Source organism: Aythya fuligula, chromosome 17 (assembly GCF_009819795.1).
Source record: "Aythya fuligula isolate bAytFul2 chromosome 17, bAytFul2.pri, whole genome shotgun sequence".
NCBI classification, from domain to species: Eukaryota; Metazoa; Chordata; class Aves; order Anseriformes; family Anatidae; genus Aythya; species Aythya fuligula.
In genome coordinates this window covers 11303360-11330477 of record NC_045575.1, presented here as the reverse complement: position 1 = coordinate 11330477, position 27118 = coordinate 11303360, and the positions used below count along the sequence as shown (strand labels likewise).

At 42.9% G+C, this 27118-nt stretch overlaps 1 protein-coding gene across 1 annotated transcript in view; it reads right to left on the bottom strand.

Moving 5' to 3' along the window:
* Positions 1–27118, bottom strand: part of ZDHHC8 (zinc finger DHHC-type palmitoyltransferase 8) — a 112046-nt gene that overhangs the window by 22512 nt on the left and 62416 nt on the right. Inside the window, exon 2 of the mRNA XM_032198721.1 lies at positions 3135–3256. Coding sequence (XP_032054612.1) covers positions 3135–3256 — 122 coding nt within the window. The remainder of the gene's footprint in view (positions 1–3134; positions 3257–27118) is intronic.

Sequence of the window (27118 nt, the reverse complement as noted above, 5' to 3'; positions counted from 1 at the left end):
TTCTAGATACCTGCAATCTTTATTTGTTTCCTTTTGACGGAGAATATGTAACTAGTTCACATCTATTTAACACCTGGTTAAACATTGCAGTGCAGCTGGCATTGGTTGACTGGCTCCAAATTAGACAAAATTTGATAATATTATCCCAGTGGGGCATCAATAACTGACATGTAGTTCTATATTAAATCTTCTCTAGATGTGTTATCCTTACTAAAAGGATCCAATTTCCATTGACTTCAGGAGGAGTTTCTCCCTTCATTCACATGAGCTTGGGATTTGACTCAGCTACAATATTTACCTTGCAAGAATATTCTCTGGGTTAATGTTTGTGCATGGAAGCAGACTGCTGTATTGGCACTGTTCCCTATAATTTTCCTTCATAACTAATCAGTGGGACTCTTAGTGGGAGCTAGACTCTAAATCCCTTAGGGCACTTCTATAAATACAATCTGTGGGTTCTTCAATACTACAACAAAGTGGTCCATGCTGCAAAATACAATTGTGGGGATAGAAGAACAAAACACTAGAATGGTCAAACCATTTAAATTCTTGTAAAAATACTTACTATGCAGACAAAAAGTCTGTACATTGTATGTATCTACAAATACACACATATACCTATATAGGTGTATACCTGCGTAAATACATTGGACTTGCAGAATTGACACACACTGGAAGACAGTTCATGGTTGGTATCTATAACTAGCCAGAAACACACATTGCCATTATCAATCTAGACTGTAAATCAGATTTGTCAGGGAGGCCCCAGTTTCAGTGACTTAATACTTCCCTTTCTTCTCATTCATTTTAGTGTGTTACTGGCAACTCATGCACAGAGCCAATCCTGATTCATAACAGGATCATTCAGAGAGACAGCAAATTAAAAAATGATTCAAAAAAGGAGTGATGGAACTGGGAGTTTAATTCAGGCCCTTTTCAACAATACAAAAAAAAAAAAAAAAGCTGGGTTTACTTCCCATCTATGCCCCAAATTCTCTTTGCCAGAGAACCTGTAAGCTCATATGATACAGCTAGATATGTCTTTATCACCAGCCTTCAGTCATCTGAGCAGAAGAATACATTGGTAGAAGACACTATCTTACTACACAGACTCTCATACTCTTATCCACTGACACAAGGCAGCCAAATCTCCTATTTATATAACATATCTCATGATGTTTTGCAGCTTTCTTAAAGGAATCATGTGATTTCATAAGACTCTCTGCTTTTGTATTGCTTTTTTCTTGTTTTGTTTTTGAAGTAAATTTGTAACTATCAGAAATGTGCTCAAAAGCTTGAAAATTAAGATTAGATCTGTAATTTCAAGAACAGAAAGCAAAAAGATCCATTGTATATTCATTTTAAATCACTCCTACAATTTCTGAATTCTTTGGGTTGGCAGCTCTGCGGGTGGCGTGGGGTGGTGATAGCTTTTTTAGCATGTACACTTGTGATCTGAAATAACATCTGCTCCCCTTTCTTCCCAGCTCTAGTATTTATAGTCTTTTCCATCTTTTCCTTATCAGATTGCTTCCTTCACACATTAACACTCTTACTTCATCACTTTCTTTAAGGATGACTCCCATTCCTTTCCTGCCTTTTCCCCACTTCCCTCATTCCCAATTTCTTCCAGATCAAGTACAAATATACACTGCATAGAGAGAAATGGCCAAGGCCACAAATGAAAAGGATGGAAGAAAGGCAAGCTGTAGGAAACTCCCCCTTTCTCCCTTAAATGCAAAGGCCAAAATAAAGAGCTTATTTGCAAGTTAGGGGAGTGTAAAGGAACGTGTGAATTTACGATATGCTCAGTACTGATCACTCTTAGAGCAGGTAAGCGCCCAGCAGCAGGCTCCATTTTGAGGGAACTACGTTGCACAATAATATTAGATTCCTGGACTGTGACTTTCACAACTGAACAACATTGTTCCAGCTCTTCTCCTACCAAAGGCAAAAAGTATGGATGTGTTCAATAACCTCACAGCCACAGCATATTCAACCACTGTTATCTCTGATGAGATGGAGGAATGGAAGAGTGCAGGACATTAGGTAAAAGCTCTATGTGCTTCAGCTCTTTTGGAAATCTCAGTAAAAGCTCGATGTTTCAGCTCTTTTGAAAATCTCTCTATCACCTATATGTAACTTTATGCAGCTAAACACTGCATCACGTAATCCCACACAAATGACTGAATATTGCCTTCACACGTAATTATTCCTTTAACTGTAGTGCTGCAACAGTTGATCAGGGGTTCAAAAGCTGCAGCTGAAAGGAATGACAGAGAGATGCTCATCATTAGACCCTGCTACCTGGAGAAACCTGGCAGCCACTATTCAGAGAAGCCAGCAGGACAGGTATCTTGTTCTTGTCAGGTGCAATAGCAATTCAAAATAGGTATTGAATTCACTCAGTAGAGGTGGGTAAGAACAGCTTGAAGAGAGCAGAGATCCACTGGCTTAGCAAGACTGCCTAGAGCAGTCTCTGCTGCAAACTGCATGTGAATAATTATTGGAAGACAGATAAAATGAGGTGATAATTCTCTCATTAGGATGTGTTAAAAGAGGTAGCTCCACTGTGGTTCCTATTATACGAGCTGAGTGATCTTTATCCTATTTAATCAGTTGTGCATCAGTACTAATTTAAGCAGGCATATCTTTCTAAACGTATACATTTTAGATGCTCTAAGGCAAGCCTTAATCATTATCTATTTTAGCATTCAATGCCTATGCATTTATTTTAAGGCTTTGTGGAAGGAAGGTCTGCTTTGATGAAGCTGTTTCAGAAAGCTCAGCCTCTCCCTTCCACCATGCTCAACTTCCTATTGTGAAGACAGTAACTTAAATCCAATGTGCCAGCATGACACAGGGGATGGCAATTGCAATCACATCAGTCAGGAGAGATACTCAAAGGAGAACCATGCTATGCAGCCCTGTGCCCTCAACTGCCAGCCTGAGCAAGTGCAAGGACAACTGACACCTCCCAGCTCAGATGAGGGTATCCAGCACTTCACTACCATCCCAACTCTACTGCCAGCTCAGTGTAAAAAATAAGAAAATACATAAACAAGAAAGATTACCAGAGGAAAGAAAAAAAAAAAAAAAAAAGAGGACCACCCACCAGTCCCATTTTCTCTTACCTCGTGGAAAAACTCCAGGGTCCATGAAAGTTGCCATGCTGAAGTTTGCCAGTACAAACAAGAACACGAGCCCATTGTACACTGGGATGGCTGGTGAGATGGCTTTTGTCAGCCAGGGGCACCTGTGGAGGAGAAAAATTATAGGTAAGGGCTCTTTTGGCTGTATCAAGTAGTTTCTTCCCATTCACCATCATCACAGAGAAAAGCAGTCTCATCATCTCCCCACCAGCCATTCAGCAAGGCTGAATTTGCAGTTTAACAACAGAAATTTCAATAGAGCCAGTTTCAGTGATGTAAAGTACGCTGCAGCCACCCTTTCTAAAGACACTTTATTCCATAGTACAGAAAGCAACAATTGCTCACGTGGCTTGTAGGGCTTTGCAACCCTATTGCTTTATTTGCAAGCTGGCACTTTGCTTCTCTGCGTAAAAGCTGCATCCTATTGTTGCATTGCTCTTTATTGTGTATATAGCCTTGTTACAGTTGGTGTTATTTTCAGTCCTCACTGGCATAAAGCAGAATAGGATTCTTAAACCATTGATCTCCCCAGCGGGTACAAAGGGAAGCACACTCGCTTCCCCTAGCATCTTCCCAAGTGGTTTTCAACTTTAAATAATGCTCACAACCAACACTTCAAAACCTCTCCCCAGCAGAAGGCTTGGTCAGACCGAGCATGGGCTCTGCAGGTGTCAGCAGAATCTAAGAAGGCCAAAAAGAAAGTGGATGGCATCTGCCATGTGAGCACCTTTCAGAAACACTGGAAATGCTTGGTGCACACCCAGCGTATGTACCTGAGAGGGACAGAAAGTAAAGGAGAAAAACTAGGAGACTCAGGAAAGACAATATAGAAAGGCCTGTTGTTATAGGACAACTGATCTAGCTGCAAAGAACACTTCCCACCAGCAGAGGAAGGCAGGACCAAGACAGAAGAAAGCTTATCCTACAGGCAACTTTACCCACTGAAAAACAGTGTTTATTCACTAGCCATTTACAGCCTCTCCAAAGCTTATCTCTAAACACTAGACCAATTTTACTTCTCTGTTCTGCATAAAGAGGTTTGGTGCTACAGGGTTGCTGAGGGGAAAATCCAATTAATCTTATTAATCTTGCAGATATAAATAAGGAAAAATATGGGACAAAGAATCTCTCTGACAAAAGTAAGCCCCCTGACTGAGCAGCTCTTTAGATTTCCTCCTGCCCTGACAGCCAGGGACCCCACTTTGCTGCTGTGCAGACGCCATTCCACGGCAACACCTTGCTGCCATTAGCATAAATCAAACAGCAGCCCACATATTCGGGATCACATTTTGCCTGAATTACATGTACAGTTGCATCTGGTTGTCTGCCAGGCTGCGGAGATAAAGAAAAAAGAAACCAACAACAAACACCCAACCTTTTCCCAAATCTAATTGGCACTGTTTGTGCTACCGATGTGCTGTTTTCAACAGCTGAGAATGGTGTTGCTGACCTTGAAGAGACGCCACTAAACACACTCTTGTGGCCAGCATTAAAAGGGCACCACATTTTCTCCTCCCATTTCTTTGTGAGCAGGCAGGAAGAGATTGTTTTGCGCTCTCCTCCTCTTTGCAGCTAGGCTTTTAGCATTGCATTGCTGCAAACTGCTTTTAAAAGGACCTTCACTGGTGTGTGTTTCATTCAGTCTGGACTGGAGCGAGTAAAAGATGGAAAAATCCTACCCCAAGTGAATGAACTGCAGAGCCAAGACATGTCTGTGGCTGGGGCCAAACCTTGAGGCTGATCAGGGGAGAAGGAAAAATTAAGCCTTCCCTCTTCAGTATGGATGCTCTGCTACAGCCCACAGAGAGGGAGCAGAAGCATGGGGTTTCTTGGGACTGGCCTTTAAAGGGGCAAGCAGGGAAAGGGCCTGGAAATGAACACTTACTAAGAGAACAGGAAAGGACTGAGAGCTCTGTGGAGGAGGGCAGAATCTCTGTTTCTTTTGCATTTGGGATCTCATCCAGATGCTCATGGAGCTTGGGTACTGGAGAGAGCCTTGTGGCAGAGCAAGGTGATGGACTAGCTCAGACAGACCCTGCTGGAGACAGCTGGGCTCTGTGACTTGCCCTGCAACCTTTCCTGTCCCCAGGAGGTGGAATTTCAGCCTTCAGCAAGGTGACACCAACTCGCTGCAGTGCTCAGTTTTCCTTGAAGCAGCTGATGGTGACTGAGAGCTAAGGAAAAGTGGTTCCTTTCTTGCCATAAAATATGCTGTGGTGACCATGCCAAGCAAGCTGTGGGCCCGTCTCTAACAATGGTTCCTGCCAGCTCCTTCGGAGGAAAGGAAAAGAAATCCTGAAATAAGCAGTTATAGAATAAATTCTACCCAGGGAAAGGCTCCTCCCTTTAAATTATAGTAAAATTAGATTCAGCATGGGCATGACTGACTTCATTTCTTCCCATGAAGAAATTGCCTACACAGAGAAAGATTATGAAGTTACCCACTGCCTGTCAAGCATGGAGGAGAGATTTCCTTGTCAGTAAAGTCGAGTAAGTTGGCAAACGAAGGGACAGGAAACTCTTTCTTACAGATAACCCTTTCTTACAGATAACTCCTTACTCCAAGCAAGACTACATGAGAGAAACTGTCTCAGATGATTAATGTAAGCATTTGTTAATGTTCTCATTCGTGATTTACTTTGTCATGTTCCCAACAAATACATCAAATAGTAGGAAAAACTTTAGCCATAAGCTAAACTAAACAGCTCATTTAATGGGTAAATAGTGTATCTGAAAATACTTCATGGAAGTTGGAATGAAGGATAGACTGAGTCATTGTACATATTAGCCAGAAGGTCTGTTCACCATCCTTCCATTTTTATTTCTCGGAATCTTTATGCAACATCAGATATTACATAAAATTTTAGAGGGGATAAAAGAGGCCTCATTTGTAAACTAGACTGACCAATAAAAACATCTGAGATCAAGTCCTGACTCATAACTGGAAAAGGGTCTGAAAAAGAAAATAAAATTGCTACTAGGATCCACAAACCGTGACGCGTCCTCCCTCCTTATCCCTCTCCCTTAAAGCACATGGAATTTTAGGCAAAGCAACAGAAATTCTAATCCGAGTCTGGCAGGTTGTTTTATTACCAACCCATCCTGCAGAAATCTGGCTTCTGACCCTCTGCACTCTCTGCTTTGAAGAGGAAGCTGCAGAAATGTCTGAGCAGGCCCTACAGTGAGATTCTGTTTACTCTGTTTATTTCCAGGAACTCCAGGAGATCTGCTTCCAGCACCACTCATCTCTGAGGACAAATCTGGCTGAACTTTTCAGATGCTTCTCCTAACAGAAGGTGTTATGAATCCAGACAAACAACACATTGATTCAAAACTTTCTTTGCTTGGGGAACCCAAAATTTCAAGAGACTGTGGTCTTTGTGTCATCAACTCCTCTCACCGTGGACTCACACAGCATGAAGTCTATCACAAATTTTATAGGGCTAAATTTAGTAGAGCTGAGAGCAGTGTACACCTGTGCCAGATCTTTCTGAGAGAAAAACTAAACTCCAACACTTCTGATGTGCACCGACATCCAGGAGCAAAACCACCAAGTCCTAACCCAGGACCTTTCTATCACAGCTTAATTTTGTCTGAGAAAGCCGCACCCTTTGTGTTGCAGGAGCCCCTGCAGAATCATTTCCATTGCAGAGGTCAAAGACAATACCCATGGAGAAGCTGAGCAGTGGGACACAGCGCCAGATGTGCTGTGACTTGCTTTCTGCAGAAGCAGCCAGACCTGCCTTACCTACAGCTCAGAAAACACACCGCACCCCATGGCTGCTGTACCTCACTGCATGATCAACATTTAAGTTCAAGGTAACTGTGCTAGCATTTCTTTTCTAAAAGTAACTGCATGATTGGTGCTCTCTTTCAAGTTAATTTAGATCCCTCACATGAACCAGGAGACCTGAGGGATAATACTGCAACCGCTGTGGGTACCAGCCAAGCTACTTCAGCAACTACCCAGGAGAGGAACATTCAATGGTTTTGTTTACTGCAGAAATTAAGAGCCAGCACACGCCACCATGGCATGCTAGAGATAATTATGGATCTCAAATTCTTCTGAACGAAGCACACAATTACACAGGCAGCATTTTCCTCATAATTATACTTCTTTGACACAGAGTAATTCTGCTCGTAACTCAGAGGAGAGTAATTCAGGGTGGCAGATTTAATCTCATTTATCCTATTTGCTTTTGAAACCCTATCCTAATAAAATGGAAAGTTAAAAAGATTAACAAATAGGATCACAAAACTTGCTAGGTGTCAGACTGACTTATGCATCATCAACTGCCTTCCTCCGCTAAATTAAACAACAAATAATCCTTTCTGCTTTTTTTGCTTGGTGCTTTGTAGCAAGACATGTTTGTGCCTTATAATTACAGTTCAGTCATAATTAAGTAATTGAATGGGACATTTTTCTTGAATCCTGCTCCAAATTAAGTTTTTTTTTTTTTTTTTTTTTTTTTTTTTTTTTTTTTTTTCCATTAAAACCTTATACATGCTTAGAGAAGCTTTAGGACACGGAGGATGGAGCCTGGGATTTTAAGAATCGTGTTCTAGTCTTGGCTCTGACACTGGCTTGCAGAGCGACTGAAAGCCATCTGCTTTCCCCCTCCACCCTGGTTCCAAATGAGACACAAACTACCGACAGACCATCTTCCCCACCCCACGACAGAGAAGGGATTGCCTTTGATTTTGCCAATCTCCAAGTGCCTTTCCTAGGGCAAGGCTGCTGGCCCCAGCATTTGCCTCCTGTGAGCCCAGCACCAGGCCCCCAGCACCCAGCCCAAAAAGGGCAGGGGTGAGGCACACCGCTCCTGTTGGTGGGCTGCTGTGTGACCACGTGCCTGTGATGTACCTGGTGAATGAGGTCCGTTGGATGCTCTGCCCAGAACACAACAAGCAGGTGCGTGCACACATGGGGCTCTCTCGGGGTGCAGGGTGCTCGGAGGCCAGAGACAAAGAGCAGAACATGGAGCAGGAGCCTACAACACTTCTCTTTCTAATAGAAAGATGAGACAATCTGCTTGTGCAGGGGGAACAGAGAAGACCCCAAGGATTGCCTGCTTGACTGCTCAACTGCACCTAATAATTGATCTGAGATTCCCACACATCCTTCCCCTTGGGCTCAAACAGATGGCTCCCCTTGGGCTCAAACAATTAATTTCCATGACAAATCACAATCCATGGGTTTATAACATGGAAAATAAAGCACCTCTTAACTTGAATCACCTTCTTACACCATTAGGGCGGTTACAAGAGTAGTATCAACCAGCTGATTCAGTGCATTCAAGTAGAAGCAGCCCAGTGAAGTAGAGACTAATTAGATAAGAGGGGCCAACAAGCAAACATAATTTGTCTAAGCGCTGGCACTAATGTCACTGAAAACTTTCAGACTGTGTCCTTAACTCTGCAGCAGCCTGTCCTTGTTTGATACCTCTCCGGGAACTTCTAGCCAAACCCTGACTGCTACGACCCCGCACCGATTTGCATCCTGTGAAGTCTGTGCAAGGGACCACCACTCTGTGTGAGGAATCATCACCACATCTGACCAAGGATGTTCTAACGTTGCTGATATCCAGCAACCCTGGGAGCTGGACCAAGCGTCCCGGGCTGCCTGCAAGCTGCCCTTCCCCAGAAGGGCCCGCGGGTCTGGCTGGCAGTGACGGCACATCGGGGGTACAGAGAGGTAAAAGTCCTCCTAGTGCTTAACCCAGCACTGGACCACATGGACCATAAACATAAGGGCAATCAACTGACTAATCTGGATACCCAGATTTTAGAAGAATTCAGAATCAGATGCAAGTACAGTGCCTTAGGGCCCACTCTACCTGTGTACGTAGGACAGAGAAGGTGCAAGACAGCACCCTGCGGGGTGAATGCCGGAGCTCAGGCGTGCAGAGCCCACCTCACCGCAGGGCACTGAACGGCACAGCTCTCAGCCTTTGGCAGGGGAAATCTAACACATTCCTCACACAGCCCACTCTGGGAGGGATTTTTCCATTTATGCGCTCTCTCCTACCCTGAAATGACAGAAAAGTACCTTTGTGGAATAGTAACAGAGGAAAAAAAAATCCGCTCGTTTTCCATTTTTGTTCACTGCCAAAGATAGCTGGGAGATTATTCTACAGCTAAAAATATTTTCCAAGGTGCTAAGTCATCGGTAGCTTTAGAAAGGCATCACTGGAGCCTGTCAGGGGAGGATGGATCCGAGTGTCATAACCAACATGAAAGAGAATGTCAGGTCCTATGAAAACAGCAGAAGGCTCAGGATATCAGGATGGTCAGGTCATTTGCTCAGTGCTGCCACTTGAGATTTTGATAAATCATCTAATTTCTGCATCGCATCTTACTCATTGGCAAGACTGCAGCTAATATATTGTTGCCATAGCACTACACCCTCACTGTGACTACAGCAGTTGTACTGATAGAAAGTGGTATTAAAGTAAAGGATAACAACTCCAAACGTTACATAAAAATGGGGAGAGAAGTAAATACTGGAGAATTTACCACTGAAAAACAGAGACTGATGAAGGCTGAGTGCCACATGGAGCAGCTCATGCTGGTAATGAGTGGGAGATACAAAAATATCCACCCTGGGTTGCCAGATGCAGTTATCCATCACAAGGGGCCAAAAAAAAAAAGAAAAAAGAACATAAAAAAAACCATGAATTTCATGAGACCATTCCTTATGAAATATAGCTGAACACTAGTGCCAGAGGTTCAAATCCATCACCTGCTTAACTGTGTTTAATTATTCATAAGAAATGTGCTGGGCTGAAATTCACTCAGGTTTAACGAAAGCTGATGGGGTTTCAGTGAACTTTCCATTACACCCTGGACTCAGTCCAAAGGCTAGTGGTTCATGTCTGACAAAGTATAGATCAGAAGAGCTAAATCAATTAAAAAGTCAACTTGAGATATAATAGTCCTTGGTGAAAAGTCTTATCTGGGCTATACGTCATCCCTGAAGTAAAATATACTCTCCCCTTTTCACAAAGCTGCTTGAAAGCTCTGGAGCGTGTGGCCTTCCTCCCTTTTTAAGCAGTCCCCAAATATCCGAGAAAAGACACTATTGTCATGTGAACTGATGTGGGAGAAATATGGAACAGGAGTGACAATACCAATAACTGAGTGAGAAGACCGTGGGGATAACTGTGCCCATCAACACCCTCAAGTTCAGAAGCCATCCGCTCATCCCAGGCCTATTGCACGGGCACAGACCGGCCCTGCAGCCACTGGGTAAGCCATATTCTTACGAGCTACACATCCAATGTGACTTTACAGGTGCCTGGTGAGCAGTCAGGCCTGCCTTGTGCCGTATCCAACACGCATGCTCTGCAGCCATGCTCAGCAGACAGCTGGTGCAGCCGACAGGCTTCTGCTGGGAGCTGCACTCAGCTGCTCATCGCTGCAGGGCTCGGGCAGGCAGTGGCGGGGCCGATCCACAAAACCAGATCAGAACAGCAAATCCTTCTTCACACACTGATCTGAAATTTGCATTATGGTGAGCTCCAGGTAGGCCTGGAGCTGGTTAGCAGTTACTGACACAGTGAAAGCCCAGGGCAGAGTTTTTGTTTTGATGTACTTGTAAAGTAATGCACTTATAACAGCGCAAGCGTCACTCGAAATGCCCAGCTTTTTATTTACACCTCAAATTGAAGTTATCCATTGAGCATTGATCCCAGGGGACATATAGGCTGGATTTTGGAGTACACAATAGCACTTTTATATTAAGAGAAGGATAATGCTCACCTCAAAATGCGACAGTAGGTCTTTGTGGCACTTCAAGCATCTATTGCATTGCAAACAAAATCACCCTGAGCAGCCATAAAGCCTCTGGTACATCACGGAACGGAGCCAATTGCCAGTGCATGTGCAAATCAGAGCAGACTCCAAGCATGGGTTACAGAGCAAGCACACAGATTCAGAGACAACTCCCCTTAACTCCTGGGTTGCTTTCTCAGCCCCAGATTCGCAAAGCCTGAAATACCACACAAGCTGGAAGATGCAAGGATTACTGTAATAGGGGCTTGCAAACATGCACCAACCTTTTATTGGTACCATGCTGAGCAGCTGGAAACAAGCTCTGCTTTTTCCAGCTGCTAATGGAGACCTGAGTGTATGGGTGGCCTTTGGGTCACGGCAGAAGAGGACGGGAGGGAGGTCACTGCAGAATAACCGCAGCAGGAGATACACTGGTTGTCCTGTCACGCTGAAACGGTTTTAAATCCACTCGGTTAGAAAAAGAAGGGACTGCTGCCCAGTAACATTCCTGGGCAGTTCTGTCTGGATATGGCTGGCCACCAGCATCTCTGTACTGCAACAGCTGAATGACTTCCAGCCTGTTCCAAAATTCACATACGGGAATTATCAAGCCACAGAAACCTTGCTAAATGGGAAATTGGAGAATTACATCCAGAAGATGCTGTATGAACCAGTAACTCAGAACACAGCTGAGTCCTCAGCACATGTGGCTGCCTGCAGGCTGTGCTCCCGTGTGCACCGTTCCCAGCAGTAACGACAGTCCAGCTGCCCAGCACGGTGTCCAGCAAGGTTGGAAGATGCTTCCTAATATCTGAAAGGGACACACATGGTACACAAGCTGAGTTTTTCTGAGTGTTTTCAAAGACGCTATGTGGAATGCAAACTTGTGCTTCTAATTTGTAAACAGCAGAATTAAAGTGACGCCACACTTGCTATGGCAGTGCTAGAAAGAGACTGGCCCTCATCCTGAGACCAACCCAGCGTCATTTCCATGAGTAATAAAGAACACAGTTTATTTGGGTCTTACACCACTAGTGACCTTCATGATCTTCCCGAACTCTCGGCAAACTAACACAACTTTTTGCAGGATAGATGAAATTGCACTTGTCAGATCCCATGTTGCTCTGATGGAAAAAATGCACAGGGTGGCTCCTCCCTGACTCAGAGTTGTTCTTTGGGGTTTTCCGCACTGCATTTATCCTTGTCAACATGCATGGATCTACCAGCGATACAGAAATGTAAAGTGGGCTGCAGAGTCAGTTTTTAATTATTTTTTTTTTAAATTGTATTTATTATATAATATTATACAATAAGATAAATTATTTTGTTGTTGTTGTTGTTTTTAATTAAAAACAACACACCTAGGGGGATCCTAGCTAGATGCAGAGGAGGTCTTATGCAGACTTTGCTCACAGCATACCCCAGTCCCATACCAGGGGAACACGTCCAGGACACGTTTAGTGTTTGAATTCATGAGACAGTGGTGTAATGGAAGCGAGGTAGTTCATTATAAGTATGCTATGATGAGAGAGAGTAACAGGTAGAGAAATATTAAGAGAGGAGAGGTGACACAGGGAAAAGATACAGTATACATTACCCTTGTTGAAAAATTTATTTGACTTTTTAGATGTCCCTTTGTCGTATGAGCTTCAGTAGAAAACAATTAAATTTCCTAAGAGCCATCATCCCTTTACAGCTAGTGGAGAAAATTATTTAACTCAAAGACAGCACCCATTAGATAAAAGCATGTGGCACTTAATTAACAATGAGCCAATATGCACAAGATATGTTTAATATGAACTCTATAGACTGTTTTATCATGTCCTCAGTGCATTAGCTGAGAATTGGGTACCATAATATGCTTTTCAATACATGGGGAAAAGAAGAAAAGCAGGGGACACCAGCAGAGCCAGCCCAGGTGTCTGAGCATAATCCCGGACAGCCTGGGGGTCAGGACACCTTTTACTGGTCTGCATCATAGGGCGAGTTGTTTCTGCACTGAGAAGAGCTGCAGGGACTGCTTGGGGTAGCGATTCCTAGCAGGGAGCACGTTATAAGAGGACCTTATCCCTCTGACACACATGCCAGACTCCAGAGAGCCCAGCTAGGGCCGATGCATGGCCTCAGCTGGCAGGATGCAAAGGCCCGTCCAGCCGCAGGCGAGGTCTGACATCTCTGCTGCCTTCCAGGTGCTCGAGGAGGGAACTCGCCCCGTATCCAGCCAGCCCTGACAGACCTGCCAGCTGCTTGTTGCAATGCTGGGGCTGTCAGAGAGTCTTGTACAAACGAGGGGAAGGAAAATCCTGTGAGGCTGGTAATAGCAGTTACATTTCTTCCATGACTTGAGAGAGCTGTTCAGGAAATCTACAACTAATTAAGACCAGAGGTTCTTGCAGACTTGTCTGGATCATGTATTGCCTTTGAAATCTGGAAACAATACCTGTCCATGGCCTGAACAACATGCTTCAGAGCTGCTATGCAAGTTCTTTTATCTGTACAAGAGCTTGCTGGTACAGGGAAGGAAGCCAGTCCTAGCCTGAGCTCTTGTTTGAGGATTTCTAGACACATGCAGCAAAATTACTGCAGGTATTGAAAGGTTCCCTACATGGACCAGAAAGATTAAGGACTTGGTATTTTACAGAAGAGATGAACAGAACAAAGAGACAGATGTATCTCTACTGCAAACAGATACCGAAGATAGGGCAGGCAGGGTAAACATTCTCCTACGTCAAGTATGGGAGCAAACATATAATAATAAAACAAAAGCCTCTCCTAGAACCTCATCTCTAATTTCCCTCTGGAATATCCTCCCAAAGGACTTTTATGGAAACTTGAACTGTGAGCATGGCATTTATGTATTTTATTCTCAACACTGAAAAAGAGTATTTGCATGGTTGGTATAAGGAGGCCTTAATATATGAAGATTTTAAGAAGAAAAAAAAATCACAATTTCTCTAGCTAAGAAGATAATAAGAATGAAAGACAACCTTCACATTTTAGCCTGTCAAAGAAACTTTGCACCTGGGGAGAACATCCCCCTGTGACTGCCTGCTTTGGGACTTTTTACCCCTTCCCAAGCCCAGCCAGGCCGTCAGAGGACTCACCAGTGACTCAGCCTGTTTCGGCAACAGCTTAATCCTGCGATCCACAGACCTCACCACTGGGGCCAAGGTAACAAAGCAGAACAGGACAAGTCATCTCGCTCAGCACCCGGCTATCCCAGCCCCCATGTGCACCACCTCCCCCAGCCCCGCACCATCCTGACCCTAAGCAATGTTTTATACACCCGGTCTTGGCTCTGCGGGACGGATGCCAGCAGGCAGCAGCAGGGCAGAGCTGAGCTTCTCAAAGCCAGTTCTCAGCCCGTTTCTGCTCCAAGCTGGGGCTCTTTCGGGGCACAAGGACACAGCTGAAAAATCCTCGTTCCTTCCAGCAGAGGGTAGCGGGACACACAAGCCAGCAAGCAAATGTGTAGGATTGTACTGAAAGCAAGAGATGTGTGCAGTTCAAAACAAAACCAAGGGTTCAATATCAGTAATAAAAAACAGTGCTCAGCAGCACAGTGGAAATGTTACAAAACTAAATGCATTCTTCCACTTGCATTCACCAAATGAAGAAACATCAAACTTTAGCTTGTTCTCATTATGTTCTCCCTTCCCCTGTAACATCACCATCTTCATTTTGCTTCCTAGTTTTGGGAAGGAGACCTTCAGGCAGCAGCAATGCCTGAACAGGCTTTTTCTGCACCTCTCCATTAGAAATGTCTTCTCTTTCTCTGTATGGAGCTGTTCCCCCTTCCTTGAGTCTCCCAAAAGATCACCAAATAACATTCAGGCTCTATTTTCTCTTTTCTCCTCCCCATCAGCCTGTGGTGGATTAAAAGGCTGAGCAGCAAAATCCATGCCCTTGTGCAGCAAAAGAGCACGGTTCTGCTGCTGCTGTACGCAGGAGATCCACAGCTGTCCCCACGCACTCTCAACAGAAACCACAAAAAGCCACTAAGGTAGAGGCACAGGCAGAGTCTCCTCAAACTATTAAACAACTGTGCCCCCCCTGCTTAGATTAAGTGTTTCCCATTTTAGCAGCACAAGCCGAGCCCAAATCCCAAGCCTCCCCTGTCTGCACATCAACAACTGCACCGTCCCTGCTCACCGCCTAACAGCATTAGGGCTGCCTTCTGGTGGCATTCTCCTGCAGGTAAAATCTTATTACAGCACCTACCAGGAACAAAAATGCTTCTGGGGAGCAATAAAATACTAAAATACATGGTGACTGTCATACTAACAGTCTTTTTTATTTAAACGATGAAACATAGCATCATTGTCTTAGGTTTAAATGTCTCTGTCAGCTTGGACAAAATATAAAGGGAATCTTACAATATTTGGTTTGGTGCACAGGTATTCAATTCAGGTTGACAGAAAACAAAATTACTTTGCTTGGAAAACATCCTGAGAGACAATATAATCTTAATTACGGAGACAGGGAAACGGGATTCAACCTGGTATACAGATCTGTGTCTTGCCATTGGATTCTGAAGTACAACAATGCGAGGGATCACAGGGGCAGCCGCGGAGGTGAAAATAATGGCAGGGAAACATCTTTGCTTTAGTTGTGCATTATCTGCTCTGCCCCAACACCCACCGCTTTCCAAAGACAGAGGAGTAGCTTGCTCACACACTGAAGTGGTCATTGGGTAGCTGCTCTGCCATTTTCCGTACTAATGTCTCAGCTTTCACTCACAGCCTGTGGTTTTGTGATTTTTGGGGGATGTTGATTTGAAAGAACCACAAAGTTATCAGAAAAGGTGTAATTATGCTGTGAACCTGATGCACTAAAAATCTCCCAACTCTCTTGCCATAATTCAGTAACATAAGCCAGGATTACAACTACCTGATATGAGTTAACAAAGCTTAATACACTCCCGAGTCAAAATGGGGCAATTAGCAGCTCCTGTACCAAAATAGAAGACTATGGGAATGGCATATGTGTCACCATCTGCGAACAATATGCAACAGGCAAACCAATTCAGAAGGAGAAATAATAAAAAAAAAAGATTAAATTTATTCCTATTTCCAAGAATCAAAGTGAATATTCAGCTTCAGCATTATACTTTCCAGATTCCCAGCTGGGACCAGAATGAGAAGTGTCAAGCATCTTATGATTTAACCATTGAAAAATTTCCAGGCCAAACTGTCAAGCAAGAGGTTTGGATACAGATCTGAACTATGGGATGTTTTGTCTGTGAAGTTCTTCTATCAGTTCCAATAGCAATAGTTAGCATTTGTATGTGTACTTTTAAAATACCTTTTGCTCCTGAACTTTGCTGAAGTTCATCCATTGGTTTCTTTGCCCTTGCTTTAATTTAAAGAGTAGGATACATCATCTTGCTTTTCAGGCAAATATGAACATTTTCTTCTTGCTAAACAGCTAACACACTGGAATGGAAATAATTTACTGTTTGAGATTTTCTGAATGAACCCCTTATTCCTTCTCCTCTTCGTCCCTCAGTATTTCCTGAGAATCGTATGCCACAAGCAAACCACTCTTGGCTTACACCAGAAAATGTCTACAGCTCTGGGATGCCTTAATTCCCTTTACATTCCTCTTCAGCAGCAGGCAGAGCCTACCATCATGGCCAGGAGAAGCATGGAGCCACAGATCACAGAACAGCCACAGAGATATAAGCAAAGCTTGCAAGGGTAGAGCTGTGCTTTTATCTCCTTTGATTTGAAGGGGGGACAAAATGAGTATCCCAGTAACTACAGTCTTTTCCTGAAGCTGTTTTATGAATTTATTATACAGCACAATCTTCCTGTTCTTGTATATTACTATAAAAAAAAATAATTAGGGATTTTTTTTCCTTTTTTTTTTTTTTTTTTAAACATGACTACTGGAAAATCCAAGCACAGAGACACATGATTCATATTCTGAAGAAAACTTATTAGAAAACTCATAGCTTCCCCAAATGTTGTACACTGTATCTGACTCCAAAGGGCAACACAGTAAAAATGAACCATGTTCTGGGATGTTATATCCCCAAAGTACCCTTTGGTAAATAAGAAAAGGAATTTATTTTTCAGACAAAAATAATAATAATAATAATAATAAATCATGTGTTAATTCCAGGATGCACATTTGAATCCTACAAAAAAATATCTTTTACTCACTCAGTGGAGTAAAAAAGTCTCTTTTTTATTTACCTGAGGAAGCAGAGTCTAGCAGTTATGAGTATGAATAAGTGACCTGGGCAAGGGTTACGGTTTTCACCAGTTTGCCTAGCGATTCCACAATTCAGCCATTTTCGACCCAGTGCACATCTCACCTTTCACATTAACTGCCCTCCCCCAGCAGCGTTGGGGAGTTTTGCTTTGAAAAGCATACAAAAGTATGTCAATAAAAATTAACTGGAAAGCGTTACAACCTGTCTCAAGAGAAGTTCACCAACTAGGATAACACAGATTTACTGAAATGGCTAAAATCGGTTACTATTAACACCAGGCCAGTAACTCCTTGAATCAAGAGATTGACACTGCTGCTGGTCAGGCACAGAAACAGATGCTGAGCGGGGACCCTCCTCTTTCCTCATACTCTGCCATAGCAGCCCTCCCTGAGCTCTCACTTGTGCTGTTTATGTTTAATTTTCTGGCACACTTGCAGGCTTGTTTCTGTGAGCTGCAGTTAGGAAAAGAGCCTTTTATATTGTTTGTTCCTCAGGCACAAGTGACACATGCATTTATCTGCTCTTCAACATTTACTGCTCAACATTAAACACGGTTATCAGCAGCATTTTAATTCTTTTACAATACCTGATCGAGCAAGCAAGTGACAAGTTAACAAATCTATTTACTTTTCATAGTGCTTACTTTGATTTTTGTAATTAAACAAAATTGTTTGGATTCTCCCTTTTCCCCCCAAATTGAGTGCTGTCCATGCAGGCTCTTTAACTCTGTATTTACTCTTCGAAGCATGAAGTGGGTTCATTTTCCCTCTTCTCCCTCCCCAAGGTTCAAGGCAGACCACAGCCCCTGGGACATCTGGAGGTTGTGGTTTGGAGAGGTCCCTTCCAGCCAAGAACAAAAGCAATCATCTTCACTGAGTTAGAAGATACTTAAGACTTGTTAGGAATTTCTGAGTTGCAAAACCCAGTGCTTGAAAGGCTATACAGAAAATAGCCCTCCTTCAAAAGTTTATTAAAAAGAAAAGCAAAAGCTCCATGTTTCTTGTGTTAGCTGTACAAGATGAGAAAATGTATCTGAGTCTGTAGTAATGGTTATGCAGCAGCTCCTTTAGTATCCCTACTTCTCTTGAATTCACATAACTGTGTCTTGAGTTTGTCAAGGTCTTAGGAAAAAAAAAAAAAAGGAAAAGGTTTGAGATAATGATATGGTTATGCTAAAGATCCAGTGAGCACAGCCAGCAAGAAACTATAAGTAGCCTCATTCTGAACAGCAACAGATGCCAAGAGCGCAGAAGCCAGCCATAAATTGGAGTTTTGAAAAATTCTTCACAATTCATGCCAGCAAGACATGGAAGGGGTTAAAGTGATTCCAGAGCACTGTAACAGATCAAAAAACAGCAAAAAAGCCTGTCCAGAGAGAGTGCTCCCACCAGAGCCTCCCCGAACCTGGCTCCTTCCTCCCTGCAAGGGAACACAAAGGGGTGAGGGGACAGCACGGCATCTGTGCAGTTAAAGCACTCAACAAAGCTGCACCCTTCCTAAAAGTCAGGCTGGGTGTGCACTTCTGGCAGAACGGCTGCCCTGGCAGGAGAGCAGAGGAGCAGGCAAGGAAGAAGAGATCCGCTTTCCACCAGGATCTTGTTTCCTACGTGTTCAGCTCAGCTCCAAGCGCTCGCCTTCACAAACACACAGGCGTTGAATCGTTCAAATTACATATAATCTTGTGTTGCTCATTTACAACAGCACAGCCAGCGACAAAGAAAAGAACTTAAAGTGCTCGGCTCCCTTCAAACAGGAAGCAAGCCTGTGGTGACAGGCTAGAGGATTCGTGACTTGTTTTTCCTCCGCCCCGTGCTGCACACATACACGCTGTGTTCAGGAGAGATCCAGCAAAAAAAACTGCACACAGGCTCCGAGCTGTCGTCTGCAACACAGTGAAATAGATGCCCAGCTCCCCCTCCCTGAGTTCGCAGTACAGATCACGAAAGGCAGAACCACTCTGAAACATCTCTCTTGCAAATTGCTGTAATTTCCCATCCATCTTCAGCTCGGTTGACTTCGCCGGGTCCACAGGGGCCGATTTACAGCATTCGTTTTGGATTAAGGGTTCCTAAACCGTGACTCAGGAGGCAGAGTAAACGATCTGCAGCTGTCTCGCGGAGCCCTGGTAAATGGTGAAAGTGCCAGCCCCGTGTGGCCCTGCTGTGCTAGTGGGGCCGAAGTGAGCCCGAGCCCACCAGTTACAACCTGATCTAAAAGTTCAGGAATCAGTGACTGAATCAAGTTCATTTGCAGACTGATAAAGACAAAGATTTGTTCTAAAATCTCTATTTGTTTGTTCAAGTTTTTTTTAACTAGTGAAGTTGTAGGCTGAACAAAACATGTTTTTTTTATTAGTGAATTCTAGTGTCTGCCATTTGCTTTTGTGTCGAAAGCTACTTCTAACACCACACCTTGCTTTGTGTGCAAATAATATTACAAACAGTTGCATCTGACTTGACATCTATTCTAACTGCAGCATGGCTGCACAAAGTTGGCAAAGGCAAAGAGGCAAAATAAGAACTGCATCCCATGGATCAAAAAGTGTTTTCAGAAGAGACACATTCATTTGCTCATTATTTCTCTGGCAACTTCTAAGTTTTGGAAATTTCTGAATTTTTCAATAGGCACAAAGTCTTTTTTCTAGTAAATAGAAAAGGCATGTTTTACTTTTATTTATTTATTTTTTTAAATGGCAGTATTTTCTGTATATTCAGTGAAAGGCAAACAAAAGCACTGTAATAACGTGCTACTCTACCTTCCCCTCAATTTTCAGTTTCCATACTGCCACATTTTAGTCAATCAGTTATCACTGCTCATTTGTCTTTAGTGCTAAAAGAACTTTCCTGTATCTCGTGTACTGCTCACAAGGGGAGGCAAGACTGCGACAGTCACCTTGAAATGTTTTGCTCCTCAAACATCGCCTTTCTGCAGACAGCAGATACAACCTTACAGGTGGATGCTGCCAGCCAGTACTGCATAATTAACTGCAGAAATCAGAAAAATCACATTAGCATAGCCAAGGCTAACACTGATCTACTAGATCAGTGCAAATCTGCAATGCGCATCCATCAGGCTATTTAGCCAGGTCACTTCAGTATTCTAATTTCAAGCACTGAAGCAACTTTTCTAGTAAACTGCTCTGCACCTCCTGCTCTGTGGAAGGTTCTTCATGATCCACCCTAATTCTCCATCACCAGGCGGACTGCGCACTGGAACACCGTTGTTCAAACCAGTGCAAGCAGCCGTGCCTGCAGCGCTTGCTGTGAGATACTGACAATGCATCAACTATATAACCACAAAGAAATGCTCTTGGTATTAAACTCATTTAGCGTTACCTCATCTCTCACCAGCACAGCTCAGCGAGAAGACAGTGGTGTAACTGGAGAGACTTGCTCAGCTTCCAGGTGCTCCCAGTTATTCTCTGTCTCAACGTGGTTGTAAATCCCAGACCTCTGAAGCTTTTGCACCAATAACTGTAACCCCCTTGTGCCAGGCTCCAGGTCTGCTTTGAATCTACGTTTTAAGTAAAACTGCTCACAATGTGGGCTTTGAAATGTGGGATTTTTTTCCTGCATTCCTTCCTTCTGCACGAAGCCATGGCATGACCAGGACTGCAGCACCACACGCAGAGAACCAACAAACCACCTGCCAGCAAAGCCAAATTGAACTCCAGCTGGAGCCAGCCCTGCCCCTGGTCAAAAGGAAGAAGGCAGACTCGGATCTTTGCTTTCTAGAGAAGATGGCCAGCAGCAGTGTCACCAACATCGCCCTGTACCAGATGGCCCCATGTGCAGAGCAGCACAAGGAAAGGAAGAAGCAGGACTTTTACAGCTTGTCCTACAACATCCAATTGAGTCAAGGCCTGAACTACTGAAATCACTGCTCCATGGCAGCTGATAAACTCTGTTCAGAAAGCAAGGAAGCATGTCAAACAAGGTTTAATTGGAGCTGCCTGGGGGCCTGGCAAGACGCAGGGAACTTAAGGCACACACTTACATTGCTGATCAGAAGTCTTCTCCCAGCAGACGGTGGGACGGTGCGTGGGAACAGCCAGTGACATTTCAGGGAAAGCTCTCCAAAGGAATATTCTGTCATTCGGTGTCTCCAGCTTTCATTACCATCCCTACCCATCATAACAACTTTTTTGGGCTCTTGGCTACCAAGAAAACTAAATCTTCTTCCTGCATATCCTGTAACTTCTCTTTGAACTTATTTCTTTCAATGGAGCTTTCCTTTAACCCCAGAAGGCTTTGCATACTATTGATGTGTCAGGAACACTCCCTGTACATAAAGAATTTACACACTATCGAACAGGAATCTTTTGAAATTGTTCACTTTTCCCCAGAAAGAAAGCTCAGAAAGAAGCCCCCAACAGGGTGTAAGTGGCAGTGATGGTAAAGTAGGAGGAGAGCACAGTGGCCACGAAAGAGAAAAAGAATTCAGTCGGACGCTGAAGTAGATGCTTGGAACGTATGTCAAGGCCAGATCAAAACAGCCAATTGTTGCTGTTATCTACTTCATCTTGTCTTGAGTGGAAAAGGGAGTTAGGAAATTCTTTTCGGCCAACGCGACTGTCCAAGCCAACGTGACTGTCTAAGCCAATGCCCAAGGCAAATAATGCTCTAAACAATAAGGCATTTTAACTCTGCTATAAATACTAAGTTTGCAAAGACAGCTGTTTGCTTGCAGTCTCCTTCTGCAATCTCCATTCAACACTTTATATTTACATAAATGCATAACCATACCTAATCCTCCCCCACCAGGTTTTAGCTCCTCGAGAGAACAGGCAGGAGTTGAGGAATGGCTTAAAAATTTAATCCTTGAAACATGAAATTAGGCTGCTCCCTCAAGAGCTGCCATATGGTGTCTATTTAAAAAAGTGATACTCAATAGAGGCACCATGATGCATAAGAACCGCTCATGGATTTCACTTCTGAGTTACTGAAGTCCTTCCACAAGAATATCAGTCACGGGACAGTTTCTTTGCAGAAGGATCTTTAGCAGAGGAAAGTCTCAAGAGAAGCAGCTCCTGTAAAATGGGCATTGAAACTGACTGCAAATCAAGACAGCAATCTGAAACCTTTGTTTTCATGGAAACCCAGCCTTCACAAACTAGCACCAGCATCGGACTGTGCCATGCGATGGTCCTTGATGGTTTAGCAACTACATTATTCATAGAGTAGATTAACTGATTGTTGCTTGCCCTACCTATTGTCCGTGACAAACTGATAAAATGCAACTTTGGCTAAAAACAGCTCAAAAATCCATGCCTTTAAGGTGAAGATATCAGTAAAACTATTCAAATCCACAAACAAATCTGAGTTTAAAGAAACGCTGCCCGGAGGGTACACTTATCTTCCTGTACGTACAGGAAGGTTCTGTCATCTTTCTTCAGCAGCACTGACCTTAAAGAGCATAAAATTCATAGTTTACAATAGAGATGGTAGAAATAATCCTCTAAATAGAGGGCTCTGAAGACTCACATACCCTACCTTTCCAAACAGAGAGTTATCAGTTCTTGCACCCACACCAAACTCTGCTATACTTTTCACTCCCAGAAGGCCCTGGCATGACGATGAATGAACGTGGTTCTTTGCTGACATCACAGGAGGAAACAGACTAAGCCTGCCTTTTTCTCTACCACAAGCTCTCCCACCTAAGATCAGATTTCTGCATAATGGCATAGCACACTGCAGATGCTCACCGTCTCATTGTGAGGATAAAAAAAGTTCTGAATCTAGCATCATCCTTCCGGGGAAAAAAAACAAACAAACAAAAAAAAAAAACACAAACATTTTTCTTACATGATTCAGTGTAAACCACAACCTCTTGCAGTCCCAGTGTTCAGTAGAATGAGTACAAACCTTGAAGTCAATCTTAACCTGCTGCCATCTCCTTTTGGAAGCTAACTTACACACGGCCAGTCCAAGGCTAAAATAATCAAGAATCTAACTTAACCACAGACCCCTAATGGATCAGATCTATAGCTTGAAAATTCAGGTATCTGACATGCTATTGAAACTGTTATTGTTTGAAACTTGTAAGAAACAAAGAATCTGAGCCCCACTGCAGCTCTAATACCCAGGTGCACCTTGCTTCCTCTTTACCAGGCACATGGCCCATTCATTGACAAGTGTGTTTGCCCAGTTTGGTTTCCTGGGAGTCTCTACTGGCTGCACATCAAGCCAAATGTTCATTTTTGTTATCAACATAGCCAGGGGGCTCAGTGATGCTAGCCAACCGTTGTTCAACTAGTGTTACTGTTTTACAACATGTCATGCTTTGTGAGATTGAAAGGAAAAGCCAATAAAAGGAAAAATTAATCTTGTGATTAAACACAACACTTTGGATTGCTGGCTGCTGACACTGGCACCATGCCACCCTCTCAGAGGACAGAATAGAACCTGTCTGCTGTCTTCAACAAAAGGATTTTTACAAAATAAGGGTCTCTTGCTATGAATGATCAAAATGAGCAGCTTGGCAAGGAGACCTGGCCAACCGTCAATTACAGCTTTGTTCTGTCCCAACTTAAGGCTGATATTGTCCTGCTCCAGACTGAGATGATCATACAGAATTTCTGCTCGTACAGAATTTTTGCATGCCATGTAAGTTACAGCTAAATTCACAATATAGAGAATTTATAGCAAATTTGTAAGAGAAGAAGAATTTGAAAAATTGTTTTTCAGATTTTTGCATGAGTCAACTCTGAGTACAGATTGTTTTGAAATCTGAATCCTCAGGGTTTGCTAAGCACCTGCTCCCTGAAAAGCAGGCTTATGTGCCATTGAAAGATTTGTGCTGGCCCTCGGCGAAGGGATTAATTCCTTTTCCACTATGAATATTTGCATAGGATACTGTGCTCGTTATGCCAAAGTCCTCTTTGATACTTTCAATCTAGCATAAAGTGTAGTTTCTGTGATCAGGTATACAATGTTCATTCTTACAAACATTGAACGCTAAAGTTTAATTTAAACTCTGCTTAAAATGTTTCCCTCAGGAAAATTCAGATACAGAAACATACTTAGCCAAACAAGAAAACTTATAAGCATGGTCAAATCAGAACACATTTCTAAATGACTCGTCATCATCATGTGCATGGCCTGTTAAAGGCCAAAACCTCTGTATTTTGAGAACGAGGATCTGGTCTCTGTTACTGACAAGTGGACCCCAAACCCGGATCATCATCTTTCGACACATTATTTAGTCAACAACAACATCTCATTGCCTTATACATGACATATTTTCAAAGAGCTTAACAGGACAAATACCAAATAGTATTTTGGAACAGGGAGAGCTATTATCCATGGGAAATCATGTGAATGACCAATGTAAGTACCATCACCAACAGAACTATCAGCAAGACCTACACATAAAACATTTAAATATGAAGAAATACAAACACAAAAGACACCTCTAAATTCTTATTTCAGTTTCACTGCTGATGGCTTACCATCAGTTTTGGCAGCATCAAGGCCTCTCAGTGGATCAGTGATGAATGATGCTTCTTATAAAATAGCTTTCCAAAAACCCAGCTGTATATGGCTGCCTCCCAACAAGTGTGATGGTGTAGCTGATTCTCAGTAATAAATGGTAAAGATACTACCGCTTCTCAAAACAAATTCTATCCTTATGAAAAACTCTCTATTTGTATATGTTTTATTACTTCCAGCTATTCCTAAACTGCATCAAAAGAGACACCGGAAAGTCTCACTACGAGACTATTGTGAATACAAATATTTTGATCAGAAGAAACCTTTGCCGAAACCTTTGATGATGGATAGCAGAATAGCAGTTTCTGAAATCAACAACTCAAGCTTAAAATGGTTGTGGCAGACAAACATGAAAGTAGTTCGGAGACATAAATCACATAATCTGAAGCAGAGTACGACCTGCTCGTTTATGTGCTTCCCTGCTGAAGTAATTGTAGGAAGCTGTTCTTCAGCTCACCAGGCAGGCAGAAATGGGTATTGATAGGAAGGGTGCGAGTGTTACCTAATGCTATGATGCTATAGAAGTGATGAATAACCCTAATGTTGATGCAGCCGGTGAGGAGATGCTGTCAGACCATTAAGCATATCCAGGTGATTTGTCAGTGTTTAAAGATGTTGAATTTTCTACCCTCTACTTCCTGCCTCAGGCTCCTTGTGCACACACACACATCCTCTAAAGCCATCTTTCATTACAGCACAGTTTCCTCTTCTTTCCCTCTATTCACCTTAAAAATCCTCCAGGTTTCCAGGATGTTTTTCGGCTCAGTCTCTCCTTTCTCAGAGAGGCTGGGTTTGTGCACATACATTTCTTAGAAGGTCTAGGTTAACGTACCGGACTCTGGTTATCATGTTCTTTGTTCTTGGGAAATGCTTTGCTGCTGCAGTAACTGATAGCAGCCATCCTACATGTAGGCTTTTTTTTTTTTTTTTCTTTTTCCTCTTGTAGATACAGACAATAAATATTGTGTATATATGCTTTTTTACAGAGGGGTAGATTGGTATTAGATTCACTCTAAAGGCTATTTTATCGGATTAGTCTGATTAGCTTGGATTTCAGATCTGTTCCCCAACACATGAAAAATCTCCCTCCAGTTCAAGTTCTGGGAGAAAAAGCAGTGACTTCTCAAATGTATCGTAACAGAGAAACAAAGCTCCCACTAAAAGCAATCCCAGAAGTGAGAGGCACTAAGGCTATGACAAATGGAAATAATAAAAGCACGAAGAAACATCAGGAAAGCTACTCCAGTAATACTCTCCTATGACCACTGTGCCGATGACTTTGCTAAGTAGCACTGCAAGTTCACATTGACATTTTTAGTAATGTAAGCAATTCTGCTCGGGCCAGCAGGACTGTGCATATGAGCAACCTGCCAGGGGTGTTTTCAGCTAAGAGTTCATGGTCTGATCCCACAGATGCAGGCAAGAGGGTAATCGGAGCATTCCTCATGTTGTTCATAGGCTGAGTGCTCTTTGAGTTAACCATGATGCTTGAGCTGAAACATCTCACAAGAGACAAGAGGAACAGGCACAAAGATTATAGTGCGGGAAAAGGATCTTTAAAAACACAATACAAAGGAAGCATTTTTCACACCTTGAGCAACTAAGATAATTTCTACCGAAAAAAATCTACTCCTGCTGAAGGCTAACATCCTGCATACAGCAAACACAGCCCTGAACAGGATCTCAGCTCTGACACACAGAAAGGCAGATAACCTGTATGTTCTCAAACAAAGCCAGCTTTGGACCCGCTATGGGGAGGGGTGGAGACACAACAACCTCATTTTTGTCTCACGTGTTCGCTTTCCTGTAATTCATCAGCATCTCTGTGCTGCATTAACATTACTTTGCAAAGGCTCCACAGCATGGACTGGCTGGGCTTTAGGACAGTCAAGGAAACTCAAGTGGAAACTGTTCATATATGCTTGACACCTCATCTTCAGGCTGCTTGTCATGCTGGTATTAACAAAGCAGCGGCAGTTCTGCTGTGGAACAAATTCCTTATAAATATGGATTTACAAAACTGAAATGTCTAGGTAATAAAGACAGCTGAGAGACACAAACAGAATCATATTTAAGTCTGGTTGCAAAATACGATCAGACTGACAGAAAATAACATTTCATCATCTTTATAAATCTCAAATATGAAAAATATGCATTTAAACAATACAGCAGAGAACAAAAGTAGCATTAGAGGACGCAAATGAATGCAAGTCACAGATACATAAACACAATACTTTATTATTGCATTACATTTTCAGGTTGCATAAATAATTGTACACACATTCTGTGTCTACTAAGCCACTGTGACAACTGTGACCTTATTGTGGCAACAAAATGCCAAGAAATCCCCTGAGGTCTAGCAATATTTTCTGACACCACAATCCTGCAGCCATCTCCACAAGCAATTAAATGGAAGTGCTGCACTGCTTCCTGCTACATTGCAGGGAGCTGTATCTGGCAGTTCACTCTGCCTAAGAAAAGCA